General features: G+C 51.9%; 1 protein-coding gene across 4 annotated transcripts; it reads left to right on the forward strand.

Annotated features, from left to right (window-relative positions):
* The first annotated feature begins 495 nt into the window (after positions 1-495).
* RNASEH1 (ribonuclease H1) lies at positions 496-12,649 on the forward strand. Of its 4 annotated transcripts, XM_027550700.1 has the most exons (10): positions 496-701; positions 1,724-1,839; positions 3,085-3,138; positions 4,052-4,210; positions 5,795-5,894; positions 6,727-6,781; positions 7,127-7,211; positions 7,671-7,795; positions 8,907-8,997; positions 9,375-11,929. In XM_027550700.1, the coding sequence occupies exons 1-9, from the start codon at positions 586-588 to the stop codon at positions 8,991-8,993; spliced, it is 897 nt and encodes a 298-aa protein (XP_027406501.1). In that variant the 5' UTR covers positions 496-585; the 3' UTR covers positions 8,994-8,997; positions 9,375-11,929. The 4 variants fall into 4 exon arrangements, with proteins under 4 accessions (XP_027406501.1, XP_027406504.1, XP_027406502.1 ...); XM_027550703.1 differs by lacking the exon at positions 3,085-3,138; XM_027550701.1 differs by lacking the exon at positions 6,727-6,781 and having other exon boundaries at positions 502-701; positions 7,102-7,211; positions 9,375-12,649.
* The last annotated feature ends 1,297 nt before the right edge of the window (positions 12,650-13,946 follow it).

Here is a 13,946-nt window from a genome sequence, read left to right on the forward strand (position 1 = left end):
GCGGGGTGCGGGCTCACCCCTTCCCCCTCCCTCCCTCTGCCGCACCCACCCCTCTTTTCACTTGTGGACGCCAATGTCTTTCCGGCCAGGACAACAGTGGGCGAGTAAACCAGCCCATCCGCGTGCCTGGCTGACCCTGAGTGTATCCCGCACCCCGGGAAAGCCCAGGAACACGGGGGGCTGACCTGGGGCCGGGGGTTGGGGACCCGACGCCCAGCGTGCAGAGCCTCCAGCGCCCACCACAGCCGCAGACCCCTGGAACGGTTCCCAGGAGCGCAGGCGGGCGAGAGCCGGGAGGCACAGCCCCCGCGCAGGCCCCACCCCCCGGACCGTCTCCGCGGGGCCCCGCCCCGGAAGTCCCTGTCCCCGCCTCTGCCCCCTGGGCCCGGACTCCGAGACTTCCGCCCAGGCCCCGCGTCCTCACGGACATCCGGGATACTGACGAGTCAGGAGAGCACTTGGCTCTGGGCCCCACCCTCGGCGCCGGGTTGCGTCATCTCCCTGCGCCGCCGCCGGAAGTTCGGGCTCTGTGATGGCGGCGCTCGGCCGGGAGCTGAGGGGCTCGGCGGTGGCAAGGAGTGAGCGATGACCCGGCTTCTGGGCGTGGTGCACAGAGTGGCTTTGGCCTTTGTGGGATGCCGCAGTCTTGCCATGTTCTATGCCGTGAGGAGGGGCCGCAAGGCCGGGGTCTTCCTGACCTGGTGAGCAAGTCGCGCCGACCCAGGGCGGTGTGGGCGGCTTCGCTTGGGGACCGGAGCCCGCGGCCCTCTTGGCCACCTTGGGGTAGGCGCGCGGGGGTCCTGACGTGGTAGGCCTCGGGTCCGCTTCGTGTTTGCTGGGAATATCAGAAACGCCGCTTACAGTCACGGTTGGCCAGAGGCTTGCTTCTATTTAATCCTTCCTGGTGGCTCAGACGGTAAAGCGTTTACCTACAATGGGGGAGACCCGGGTTCAGTCCCTGGGTTGGAAAGATCTCCTGGAGAAGGAAATGGCAACCCACTCCAGTATTGTTGCCTGGAAAATGCTATGGACGGAGGAGCCTGGTAGGCTACAGTCCATGGGGTCACAAAGAGTCGGACACGACTGAGTGACATCACTTCACTTCTTCCCTTCTGTTGCACGGAAAGAGTTTCCAAACGGTGACACATAATGGAGCTCAACGCCTGATCTCATCTTCTGCTTTTAAAAAGAGAAATTCTTGTCAAGTAGTGTTCATATCCCCGTAACAATCCTGTGAGTTAGATGGGATTCTCATTTTTGGGTGTAGTTACTGTGTTACAGAAATTCACGGGGCGAGTAAGTGACAGATGGAGGTCTTGAACCCGGGTGTTACGATTCCAGGGCCAGGGCTCTTCCCCCGCGTTATCGAGGTCTGTTATTTGTGTATGTGTTGTGAGTGCCCTGTGTTGCCCCTTGCAGCTGTGCTGTGAGGAAGAGGCCTCAGAAGCTGATCTTTATGTTGTAATGAAGTGATTACATCTCCAAAGTTCTCCTGTGCTTTGAGGAAGGCCTTATGGTGCAAGCGTGCTGTCTGGCCGGCACACAGCATGACACGGGGCGAACGGTTGGACGTGCAGAGGAAACTACAGACACGGAGGCTTGATCCTTCGCCTCCACGGAGCTGACAGGCCCACGTTTTCACACCGTTCCCAGCCTGAGAAAGTAGTCTGTTAGAAAGTGGGTGAGTCACAGCCCGAAGGAGTGACCCTGCCTTGTGTTTCAGGGATGAATGCAGAGCACAGGTGGACCGCTTTCCTGCAGCCAGATTTAAGAAGTTCGCCACAGAGGAGGAAGCCTGGGCCTTTGTCAGAAGGTCTGAAAGCCCCAGTGATTCAGAAGGTACTCACAGCTCACAGCATTGTGACATTGTAGCCTATTCAAAGCCTGTCATAGCCCAGGAGTCTCTTGATTTATATGCTGTGGTGGTGGTTCAGTTGCCAAGTCGTGTCACTCTGTGACTCCATGGACTGCAGCACACCAGGCTCCTCTGTCCTCTGCTATGATCTATGTAGCTACTCCTCTAAACACGGAGAGGAGAGATTATGGTTGTTTCCATTTTACAGATTAGGAAACAGGCTGAAAGCGTTTTAACTTAGGGACTCCTGTTGGTAATAGTATTAGAGACAAGCCAGGACTCAGATCTCCTATTCTGTTCAGGGTCCTCACTATGCTTAATTCCACCTTTAAATGTACTCATTCTTGTTAGTGGATTTTATGGGCTCTAGTTGTAAAATGATGAATGTAGTTCTTTTCCCAACATGCACCTCTGGCATTTGCTTTTTACCCTGGATGAAGTCATGCAATTGGAACTTCCCGCAGTTCACGTGTTAGAAAGTAGAGTTAATTGACGTTTACGGACTAACATAAGGGACACCGAGAGTGACTGCATTAGAGCACAAGAGTTTAAACTGTAACCGACCTTGAAGAAGTTTTTTTGTTTTCATGAACTTTACTAAGGCATTTTTTACTGCAGTGGATGAAGGCTGAGAGGAGAATATTTCAAATGAGCTTCTTTTTAGCAGTCTGGAGCTCACCAAGGTGCTCAAACTTTGAACAAGTGCTCCTCTGGGCTGTCGTGACCATTCTGGGCCGAGCGGAGTTCAAGGGGAGGCAGGCCCTGCTGGGAGTCTGCCCTGAAAGGCGAGTTTCCGAGGAGGAGGAGACCCAGCCTCCCGTGTGGCTGCCTCCTCCATCTGCCAGCAGCCTTTCAATGGGAGTGTGATTGACAGTTTCATTTTCTCCCCAGATGGAAATTGGCTTGGGATAGAAAGCTAGTTTGGGAGTATCAGTCTTGTCGTGGTTGGGTCCTTTTTTTTTTTAAGATTATTTTTGGCTGTGCTGGCTCTTCACTGATGCGTGGGCCGTGGTTGGGTCCTTTTTTTTTTAAGATTATTTTTGGCTGTGCTGGCTCTTCACTGAAGCGTGGGCACGCTCTCTAGTTTTGGTAAGTGGGGATAACTCTTGGCTGTGGAGCATGGGCTCTGGCGTGCAGGCTTTAGTTGTGGGCTCAGGGGCTTAGTTGCCCCTTTGGCATGTAGGATCTCCCTAGACCAGAGATCGAACCTGTAACCCTTGTATCGGCAGGCAGAGTCACAATCGCTGGACCACCAGGGAATCCCCTAGAGGAGGACTTTCGAGGTAAACATGAGGCGGATCGAGTACGTCAGAGCGGACATACCGGTGTTGCTCTGGACGTAGTGGAGACTCCCTCCGGCGCTGCCGGGCTGGCTTTGCCGCCCTCTGAGAGGTGTGGGGTGAGAGGCTGCGCCAGGCAGGGGGCTTCAGCTGATGCCCGTCTGGTCGGTGCTCAGCGAATGCACTGGTTTAGGGTTTAGGGGAGGGAGTGCCCTCTAGCGTTGGGTTAAGGTGGTGGTTTTCGAGATCTCTGTGTTCCTGTTTCTGCTCCATGAAAGGGAGGTGCAGGGAAAGCGGCTTCAGGTCACCGAGTGCTTCCTTGTACAGCAGCTGTGGTGGGTGAGGTCATTTGACAGAGTTCACAGCTGATGAAAGGTAGAGCTCAGATAGAAACCAGTTGTTTGAATCATGGTTTGGTTCTTCTGCGTCAGCTGCCGTAATTATATGAAAGAGTGAAGCGAGCTACAGCCTGAGTGGTATGAGTATCCCTTGAGGGTCACCCTCGGGTCCACTCTGGAAGGAGCACTCAGCCAGTGCTGTCCCCCCGGGCAGTGCCACTCCCCCCGTGCGGTGCCCACCAGTGCCGTCCCTGCACGGACCCTTTTGGCTTCCACTTCCCTTTCTTAATATGTCCCATCGTCTGTTCTCAGCTTATGTACAAAAACTGGGTCCTTGTTTTCTCTTGGGAAAGAGCCTCTCAGAGTTTCTAACTCTGAGCCCTGGAGGGTTCAGCACCCATGGTATCTCTGCCATTTCCATGGCAACCAGCGGTCTTCTTTAGCAGCAGCTTTGCTGTGGTCTTTACCCTGCCCTTGTGGAGCTTCTTAAGGAAAATTTAGAGTCACTTTCCAGGACATCAGTCTTTCCCTCCTCTCACGTTGTGTTGTTTCTAGCTTTTGAGTAGACTGTCTTTCAGGGCAAAAAACTAAACACGTAGAAGAACCACAAGTGAAAGCGAGCAAGCGACTCCGTGAGCCCTTGGATGAGGATGAAGATGCAGAGGCGTGTGCGAAGCACGTGCGGCAGAGCGCAGAGCCACTGCCTCCAGTTAGCAAAGACACCTTTTCTTACATGGGTATGTCTGTCTTGAATTTTAAAAATGTTAGTACTGTAATTATTTATGTGTAAAAACCTCTTCCACTTAAGAGAAGTTTGAGCTGACGTGTAACCTTCTTACCTGAAAAAGTCATTTAAAAATCTCTAAGGTCACTGTTTTATAACCGATCAAATGGTGCAGAATTATTAGAATTTTGGACATTCACTTGAAAACTATTTTATAAGCTATACGTGAAAAACTCGGTGATCTTTGTAAACACCGTTGTTCTCTATGGACACAGTGTTTCTGGTCCCTAAGAAAATGCAAAGACTTCAGTTCTTCAGGTAAGAAAGGCCCTGGACAAAGCTCCTTTATATGTTGACTGGCACCAGCATCTTAATCATTTACATACCATCTTTGCAAAACAGACATGATCCTGTCTTCTCCTGTGAAGCAAGATGGTTGTGAATTCCTCCTGTGCCTTTAGCTCTAGGAATCAAGTGTCCGTATTCAGTGACTTACGGTACATGAGTCTCCTTTTTGTCCTTTACACGTATGAATGAAAAATAGGAATAAGTAGCAATTTTTATATAAATCGGTGCATTTGTGGGTTCCAAGTTTTCCCAAAGAAGAAGCCATTTTATAATTCAAGGGAATTATAAATTCAAGGGAAACCAGTAAAAAATGTTTGGTCAAACTGCATGGAAACTGTGTTTGAAGTTATGTGAAAAGCAAAATCAAATGATCTAAATAAAGTGAAGCAGATATTTGCGGGGTGACTGGAAGATGAAGCACGAGGGTCCCCGCCTAAGTGCCTGGTGGGTCCTCACAGCCAGCAGAGAGCTGAGGACCCGAGAGGCAGTTATGCCGAGCATCTCCTTCAGCAGACCGTGGTCTTGGAGCCTCCTAGTCCTGCCCGCTCACACCTCGCCTCTGCCCCGCTTGCCTTCACCTGCTTAGTCTGCCCTCCTGTGACACGCCTCACAGGCACCGCCTCTGTCTGCCCACACCCCTGCTCCCCGGCACCTGGCAACCCAGTGCCCCCTCTGCCCGGCTGAGTGCTCTGCTGGCCATCAGCAGCGTGAGAGCCACTCCTCCTCTGCCTTGTTCTTTATACAGTACTGGTGTGTCGATCAAACTCTGTTTTGGTGGAAAGAAGCAAACACTAGTAGCAGAAGGCCGAAGACAAAAATTAGGTGCGCGTTTGTCAGAGGACATCCCTTCGGGCAGGGAGGTCTTCATCACCATCAAGGCGCTGTTGTCTGCAAGGGCCGCTTTTGGGGATAAACGTACCCCCGACCCCCACCCCTGTGGGGAGGGGGCCGTGGCATTGCTGGTTGGCCTCTAAAGCAAGCATTGTAAACAGCAGCAGGTTCTAGGTTTACAGAGCGATCCCTTTCACTTGCACTTGCCCAGCAGGCAGGACTGAAATATGAGCGGATTCCAAGCAGGAGAGTCAGGTGCCCCCTGAGGCAGTAGTAGTGCTCTCCTGCGCAGAAAACTTGCAAAGCACAGCTGCCCTCTTGGAGTAGAATGCTATCTCAACTGCAGTAAATTTTTTAGATGAATTCGAGTTTTTCATAACACTGGTCCTTGGATACTCACTCAGTTTCCCACTCACAGGGGACTCTGTGGTCGTCTACACTGATGGCTGCTGCTCCAGTAACGGGCGCAAGAGGGCTCGCGCAGGAATCGGCGTGTACTGGGGGCCAGGCCATCCCTTGTAAGTAAGCCAGAAGAGGTGGCTTTTATTAAGCTTCACATTTAACCAAGTCACGCTTCAAAACTTGGGAATGGATGAGGCAGCATCTGCTACTGTTTGATTGTTTGGAAGCGTTGGCAGGGCTGGCGGGAGGGTCCCGAGCCCCTGGGCAGTGGTTTTTGCAAGGATGCATCAGGGGCGAGTCCCCAGACGGGGACCCTGTGCCCCTGCCACTCCTGAAGATGAGTGAGCTTAGAGGCGACCCGTGGTTTTCAAAAGGCACAGAGTCAGGGTGAGGGGGGTGAGATTGTTCACACGCGCCTGCCCCAAGTGCGGAAGAACTTGAGGAGTAACTGACAGCCCAGAATCCACGTGAAGGAGGGACTGCAGCCCTGCGGAGTAGCCGCTCAGCGCTCAGCGGTGTCCAGGTTCCCAAGCGGCCCCGGGAGGGAGCGGGGTGCTGCTGCCGCGCCTCCTGGCCTGTACGTCCGCCCGCCTCCGCTTGATGCCTCACTTAGCCTTGAACCCTCCACGGGGTGGCGAGCTCAGGTGGTGTGAGCATCCAGAGGCTTAGTACCTGGCCAGGATCACACGCTAGTGTGTTTCAGGTCCAGAAATTAATCTCGGGTTTTGCCTCCTGGTCCAGGGTTCTCCTATAAGACCATACCGTGGCACTTTTCAATAAAATGTTGGGTTTCTTGGTTTGATTTTTAAAGGCTGTGTTCTTGAATGATGCTTTCATTCATTTCAAATAAAAAATGTAGAGAAGTATATTAGCCATTAAGTGACTTAAGGAATCACTTTGAGAATTAGTGTTATAATTTTATTTTCCTTTGTACTGTTTTGATACCAGAAATGTAGGAATTAGACTTCCTGGGCGACAAACAAACCAAAGGGCGGAGATTCATGTAAGTTACTGGATGTATTTTTCTGCTAAATATGTCAATTCATCGTTCTTTACTGTTGACTCGAACATATCAGTGGACTTTCTACGCTCCTTGTATGTAAAATACTCAAGAGTCCAGAAGTTTGGGGCTGTAACAGTCCTGATGAATAGGAGTTTTCTAGAAAAATGATAAAGCTTGTTTTGAGTAGATGTCTGAACAGAATTGTACGTGTAGCCTTATTGCACATAGACGATGTTGTCCTTACAGTTAGCACAGGAAAAGGAATTTAAATTTTTCAGTAATTTTGAACAACAGTGTCGAAAGTTGAATGGTCTTTTCAGCATGAAACTGGTGTGTTTCTTCAAGGCAGCCTGCAAAGCCATCGAGCAAGCTAAGGCTCAGGACATCACTAAGCTGGTTCTCTACACAGACAGCATGTTTACCATCAATGGTAAGCAGCCACGTTTGACTTCTCCTAGGGTTTTTGGAATGATTATGCAGGGAAGTCCGTGTTTCCTTCCCTGGAGGAGGTGTGGTGTCAGGGCGGGACCCAGACTGTAAGGGGATGGCGCTGGTGTGTTGGGGCTGAAGGAAGCCCGCACTGGTCCGGGGTTACCCCAGAGGCTCAGCCGTGATGGGCATGTGCGCTTCCTCTGGGAGGTTCTGCCTGTGGGCCCACGGCCTGCTGGGGGCTTGGGGGTTGTGGAGGAGGGGGAGGACGTGGGGCCTGAGCCCCGGAGCCGCGGGTTGTAGGTCGAGTGGAGGGACGGAGGAGCCAGCGCCCGGCCCGGGGGGAAGGAGGGTCCAGATAGTGACTTGGGTGCCAGTGGAGCAGCGGTCAGAGGGCCGTCTAGGGAGGAGGGAAGATGGGCGCGTGCGGGAGGGACCTCCGAGTGTTTGTGTCACCCAGGCATCACCACCTGGGTGAAGGGCTGGAAGCAGAATGGCTGGAGGACCAGCACCGGGAAGGAGGTGACCAACAAGGAGGACTTCGCGGAGCTGGAGCGGCTGGCGCGGGGCATGGACATTCAGTGGGTGAGTGCCGGGCCGCGAGGACCAGGGGCATCAGTGAGCTAGCGCAGCAGTGGTTGGGGTGATGACTTGCGTCGCTGCGGCAGTGTGTGTGAGAGCGCCCCCATGAGGAGTGCTGCTCCCGCAGGCGGCCCCCCCCGCCCCCGCCCCTGAGAGCCGCCTGTGAGCTGCAGCTCCAGGTCTCTTGGGAAGTCTCCATAACGTTGGGTAAACTAATGTGTACTGTGTCTCGTTAAGAATGGAGTTGCGTGATGAAGCTTTAGTAATGTGATTTTTTTTTTCTTACACTAGGTCACTTTTACTAAAATTACCTTTTTTTTTCGCCTTTTGTTTTATGTCAGTCTATAGCCAGGTAACGATGGTGTGATAGTTTCCAGAGGACAGCAGGCTCAGCCCTGAATATACACTGGGTGTATGTATATCCATATCCAAAGGAGAGTGTATATCCATTCTCCCCCCAGAAAATTATCTTTCTGAACAACAGAAAGTTAAAAGTCCAGTCGCTTTCTTAACCCTACCCTGCTCTCCCAGCCCAGGACCCTCTTGACTGTTTGACAACCTGTTTGTCATTTAAACTTGCTTTTCAGGGACTTGCCTGCTGGCCCACGGGTTAGGACTCCACGCTTTCACTGCTGAGGGCACGAGTTTGATCCCTGGTCAGGGAACTAAGTCCCGCAAGCCTTGCAATTCAGCCAAAAACTAAAATTAAAAAAGAAAGTAAACTTGCCTTTCAGCAGCCTAAGTGCAGACAGTTCAGTTACACGGGTGCACCCCTTCTGTGTAGCAGCACTGAGGGGAGTAGGGTGTGTGTGTGTGTGTGTGTGTGTGTGTGTGAGACGTACATATCCATCCATACCTCTACTCTGCCTGGAAGCTCACCATTAAGTGGGAAAAGACCGACAGAGCGCTGAAGCCCAGTCTGTGGAGAAACTGGTTCCTGCCGGCGTGTCTGGTGCTTGAGTGTGGGGGGCCCACGCCTTGGGCTGCGCTGAGGGGGGCTGTGGGGGCCACTGCGCTCGCCCTCTGAGGGGTTGGCTCGTACTGCAGTGAGCGTGTAGTGATGTGCTGCTCGTGTAAAAAACTGGTAAGAATAAAAGGAAACTTTATTTAACAGATGCACGTTCCTGGCCATTCGGGGTTTAGAGGCAATGAAGAGGCGGACAGACTAGCGAGAGAAGGCGCGAAGCAGCCCGCAGACTGAGCAGGTGCTGTAGCTCCTGGAAACCCTAAGCCATGGCCCGCATCCCCTTTACTTACTGGGGTGAAGAATAAAGCTCTAGGCTGGGCCCCACCGTCAGTGGGCAGACCCGGCTTTCAGACTAAACCCAGAAGGCGGGTGCTGGTCTGTGGTGTGTGCAGTAAAGCTGGTTGGATGGTTCATAAATTGAACATTGTTCAGATTTGAGAATTCTGTGAGATCTTAGCATTATGCTTTATTGGGCTTGATACTGTTCTCATTAGCTGTATTGCAGTTTGGACAAAAATGTCAGGGCCTTGATTTCACAAGGATGAGGTAAACACGGGTTTAAAAGTGCAGGCAAGAAATCTAGACATTTTCTGAAAGCATTCATTTGCCTTCTAGTCAGCAGGATGGAGTCAGGACTCAGGTGGACCGGTGCCTCCGCGGGGTTGGAGGAAGGTGTGCCCCCCCGCCCCCCAGGACCCATGCCCAGCTCGGGGGACGTGGCCGTGCCCAGTGGGCATGAGGGGGGCCGCCTGCCCCCAGCAGTCCCGGCTGCGTGCCCACCAGATAGCAGCAGTCACAGCGTCTGAAGACTGCGGTTGTTAATGCTGTAAAAGTGTCTTTGGTTATTTTTGTTAAAAGCACCTTGAAAATTAAAAACTTTAACATTATTTTTTTCTTCTACAAATGTTGTCATAAAAGCATGCAGAAAATGATATAAAATAAATGGACTGCTTACTGGATTACTGTCACTACAAATACCGTTACGTTATGACGATGGCTGCAAGTGAACGCCCTTGTGACCAGCCCCAGCCCGGCGCCTCCGTGCACAGCCTCCGCGCCCCCCAGGACTAACCCCACTGCTACAGGAGTGACTGCCTGCTTTTCTCCGTGGCGGTTTAGTCTGCTGATTTCTTCCCTTGACGTTTCTCTTTTCTTTAATTTCCTTTTAATTGGAGGCTGATTGCTTTACCACACTGTTGGTTTCTGCCTCATAACAACAGGAATCCGCGTGAGTATATGTGTGTCCCCTCCCTCTTGAACCTCCCCCACCCTAACCTGACATTTCTTAAGTCTCTTTAATTCACAGGTTCTGCCTCAATCCATTGGTCTCCCTACAGTTTATCTGTGGAAGAGCCTGAGCAATCTGCCCTGCCGCTTCCCACTTTGAGATCTGTTACTCGCCATCTTGGTCCATCCAGCGTGTTCTCCCGTCTCCATTGCCTGCAGGTTGGCAGTGGGGTCTGGAGGCTCGGTTGCCGTGGGCTCCTCCCGCGGGCGTGAGTGTCCTGGGCGCTCATCAAAAGGCAGCCACGGCTTCGTCCTTCCTGCGCGGGCAGCTGCCGGCACTCAGGGCCCGGGTCTGTTAAGTCACGCTGGTGGCAGAAGGCTGATACCCTCCCATCCTACTTGTTTATTAGCTGGAATGGTTTCAGAAGCTCCTTCCCCTCATCAATTTTGGTGCCAGGGGGTAGAGGTCACATATGAAAGGCAGGGTAAGTGCTAAGATTGGCTCCCTGTCATCCTGAGAAGGTGACCAATTAGGGGTTTTTCTTTATGTGTTTTTATAACATGTAAAGATATGTACAGCTCATGAACTCATGTACTTGAGCCTTCCTGGTGGACTTCAGCCCATCGCAGCCAGCCTGCAGCTGCTCTGGCCTGTGGGAGGAGCCTTCCAGGTGGCTCTTGATTGCTCTTTATGTTCACGTGTGTGCATTTCCTGCTTGTCCGTCTCCAGCTGCCATGTGAGTTTCCTGTTTGGGGGAGATTTTACGTTCTTGTGTCTGTAACAAGGGCCTCAGTTGCGCCTGTGTCCCCTCCGGGGTTTAGATGTGTCCTGTCACATCCCAGCACCGGGCAGGCCCTGCCAGCATCTCCCGGATTAGGGTCATGGGGGCTGAGGAACCCGGGGGAAGTCAGTCCAGGCACCCCTGCAGTTCAGCAGCTTCAAGATGCTCATTTAGGTTTCAGCATCTTGGAAATCAGGGTCTTATGGTCAGGGATGTGTCGCTCTTTAGCAGTATTTTCACTCCTCAAGGCCTGAGAATTGGCTGCATTATTTTGGCGGGGTGGGGGGCAGGGGTGGTCTTAATTTGTTGGAGTAGGCAACTCGATCCACAGGCAGGGTCTTAGGCCTGGGGCGTTGAGCTCTTGCCACGGCCCAGCCTGTCCTGAGTTTGGAGGGGCTTCAAGTAGAAAACAGCCCCCCCTTCTGCATGTCTCCTGGAGGGCAGGGGTGCTGAGCGCCCAGGCCGAGGCCGTTGGCTGGCATCTGGGAAGGATGGTGGGGCTGGCAGACAGGACATGCAGGAGAGCTACCCCTACTGGGGCAAGACGAGACGGAGCGGGTGAGCATAGTGGCTCAGTTGGGGCGCAGAGCACTCCTTGGACGAGCCCATCCAGTCGCCAGGGCCCAGCTGGAGGACGCCGCACTGCATGCGAGCGTGGGGGGTTCAAGGGGCTGAGATGCGCCCCCAGCACAGGCTGTGGCTGGCTTTGGATGTTGAGCCTTTCCTGAGGTGGTTGCATTAAAATGAGGCTGTTTGGGTGGCCCTAGTCCACTCAGGACCCAAGGGACACCTGCAGGGGGAGGGCCACGTGAGGACACGCGGGAAGGAGGCCGTCTGCAGGGCAAGGAGAGAGGCCTCCGGGAAGCCAGCTCTGCTGACGCGGTCATCTTCGAGCTCAGCTCCAGGACCAAAAGGACAGAACTCTGTCTCAGCCCCAAGGCTGCAGTGTGGTGCTCTGGACGCCCGAGCAGACAGGACAGTTGTGTACGTGGAAGTTTGGAAGGTCTCTGACTAGAAATGGTGACCACAAGCTGCAGGGTCACAGTGACTACTAAGGACTTTCAAGGTTGTTGGCTGAGCTAGTCTTTGTAATTTTTCTCGGGTAAGTTGTCATATATGTTTAATACAAACCCATGCAAATAGAATATAAACATTAAGGAAGGTCTTCCCTGTTGGTGCAGTGGATAAGGATCCACCTGGCAGTGCAGGGGACACGGGTTCGATCCCTGGTCTTGGAAAACCCCACATGTCTTGGAGCAGCTAAGCGCGTGCACCACAGCTACTCAGCCAGCACCCTAGAGCCTGGGAACGGGAGCTCCCACTCCCTGCAAGCAGAGAGCGCCTGCGTGAGCGACAAAGACCTGGTGTGGTCATCAGTTCAGTCCAGTCGCTCAGTCGTGTCCGACTCTGCAACCCCATGAATCGCAGCACGCCAGGCCTCCCTGTCCATCACCAACTCCCGGAGTTCACTCAGACTCAACGTCCATCGAGTCAGTGATGCCATCCAGCCATCTCATCCTCTGTCGCCCTTCTCCTGCCCCCAATCCCTCCCAGCATCAGAGTCTCTTCCAATGAGTCAACTCTTCGCATGAGGTGGCCAAAGTACCGGAGTCATAAGTTAATTTAAAAACAGATTAAGGAAGAATCACCTCACACCTGTCAGAAAGGCAGCCGTCAGACAACAGTTAGGATGCGGAAACAAGGGACCCCTCATACACTGTTGGCGGGAGTGTCAATTGGTGCAGCTGCCGTACGCAGCAGTATGGAAAACACTATGGCGGTTTCTCAGCTAAAGTTAGAACTACCCTGTTACCCAGCGATTCCACTCCTGGGTGTTTATCCAAAAAAAAAATTGGAAAATATAACGTGCATTGCCATGTTCATCGGTTCAGTCACTCTGTTGTGTCCGATGCTGTGACCCGTGGACTGCAGCACTCCAGGCCTCCCTGTCCATCACCAACTCCCAGAGCTTGCTCAAACTCACGTCCACTGAATCAGTGATGCCATCCAACCATCTCCTCCTCTGTCGCCCCCTTCTCCTCCTGCCCAGCATCAGGGTCCTTTCCAGTGAGTCAGTTCTTCACATCAGGTGGTCAAAGTATTGGAGCTTCAGCATCAGTCCTTCCAATGAATATTCAGGACTGATTTAGGATGGACTGGTTTGATCTCCTTGCAGTCCAAGGGACTCAAGAGTCTTTGCCAATACCACAGTTCAAAAGCATCAATTCTTTGGTGCTCAGCTTTCTTTATGGTCCAACTCTCACATTCTTACCTGACTACATAGCTTTGACTAGACAGACCTTTGTTGGCTATGTTGGTAAAGTAATGTCTCTGCTTTTTAATATGCTGTCTAGGTTGGTCATAGCTTTTCTTCCAAGGAGCAAGTGTCTTAATTTCATGGCTGCAGTCACCATCTGCAGTGATTTTGGAGCCCCCAAAATAAAGTTTGTCACTTTCTATTGTTTCCTCATCTATTTGCCATGAAGAGATGGGACTGGATGCCGTGATCTTAGTTTTCTGAATGTTGAGTTTTAAGACAACTTTTTCACTCTCCTCTTTCATCAAGAGTCTCTATAGTTCTTTTTGGTTTCTGTCATTAACGGTGGTGTCATCTGCATATCTGAGGTTATTGGTATTTCTCCCGGCAATCTTGATTACAGCTTGTGCTTCATCCAGCCTGGCATTTTGCATCATGTACTCTACATATAAGTTAAACAGGATGACAATATACAGCTTTGACGTACTCCTTTCCCAATTTGAAACCAGTCCATTGTTCAATGTCCGGTTCTAACTGTTGCTTCCTGACCGGCATACAGATTTTTCAGGAGGCACAGGTAAGGTGCTCCGGTGTTCCCATATCTTGAAGAATTTCCCATATTTTGCTGTGATTCACACATTCAATGGCTTTAGCGCAATGAAGCAGAAGTAAACGTTCTGGAATTCTCTTTTTCAATGATCCGATGGATGTTGGCAATTTGATCTCTGGTTCCTCTGCCTTTTCTAAAACCAGCTTGAACATCTGGAAGTTCACAGTGTACGTATTGCTGAAGCCTGGCTTGGGGAATTTTGAGCATTATTTTGCCAGCATGTGAGGTGAGTGCAATTGTGTGATAGTTTGAACATTCTTTGGCATTGCCTTTCTTTGAGATTGGAATGAAAACTGACATTTTCTAGTCCT

The sequence above is a fragment of the Bos indicus x Bos taurus genome, chromosome 8 (genome assembly GCF_003369695.1).
Source record: "Bos indicus x Bos taurus breed Angus x Brahman F1 hybrid chromosome 8, Bos_hybrid_MaternalHap_v2.0, whole genome shotgun sequence".
Taxonomy (NCBI): Eukaryota; Metazoa; Chordata; class Mammalia; order Artiodactyla; family Bovidae; genus Bos; species Bos indicus x Bos taurus.

Bases quoted from the DNA above. Each gene is read 5' to 3' on its own strand.
- RNASEH1 (XM_027550700.1), top strand. From the start codon at position 586: ATGACCCGGCTTCTGGGCGTGGTGCACAGAGTGGCTTTGGCCTTTGTG. The intron at 3,139-4,051 runs GTAAACATGAGG...ACTGTCTTTCAG, and splicing joins CCTAGAGGAGGACTTTCGAG to GGCAAAAAACTAAACACGTA. The intron at 7,796-8,906 runs GTGAGTGCCGGG...TTTATTTAACAG, and splicing joins GGGGCATGGACATTCAGTGG to ATGCACGTTCCTGGCCATTC.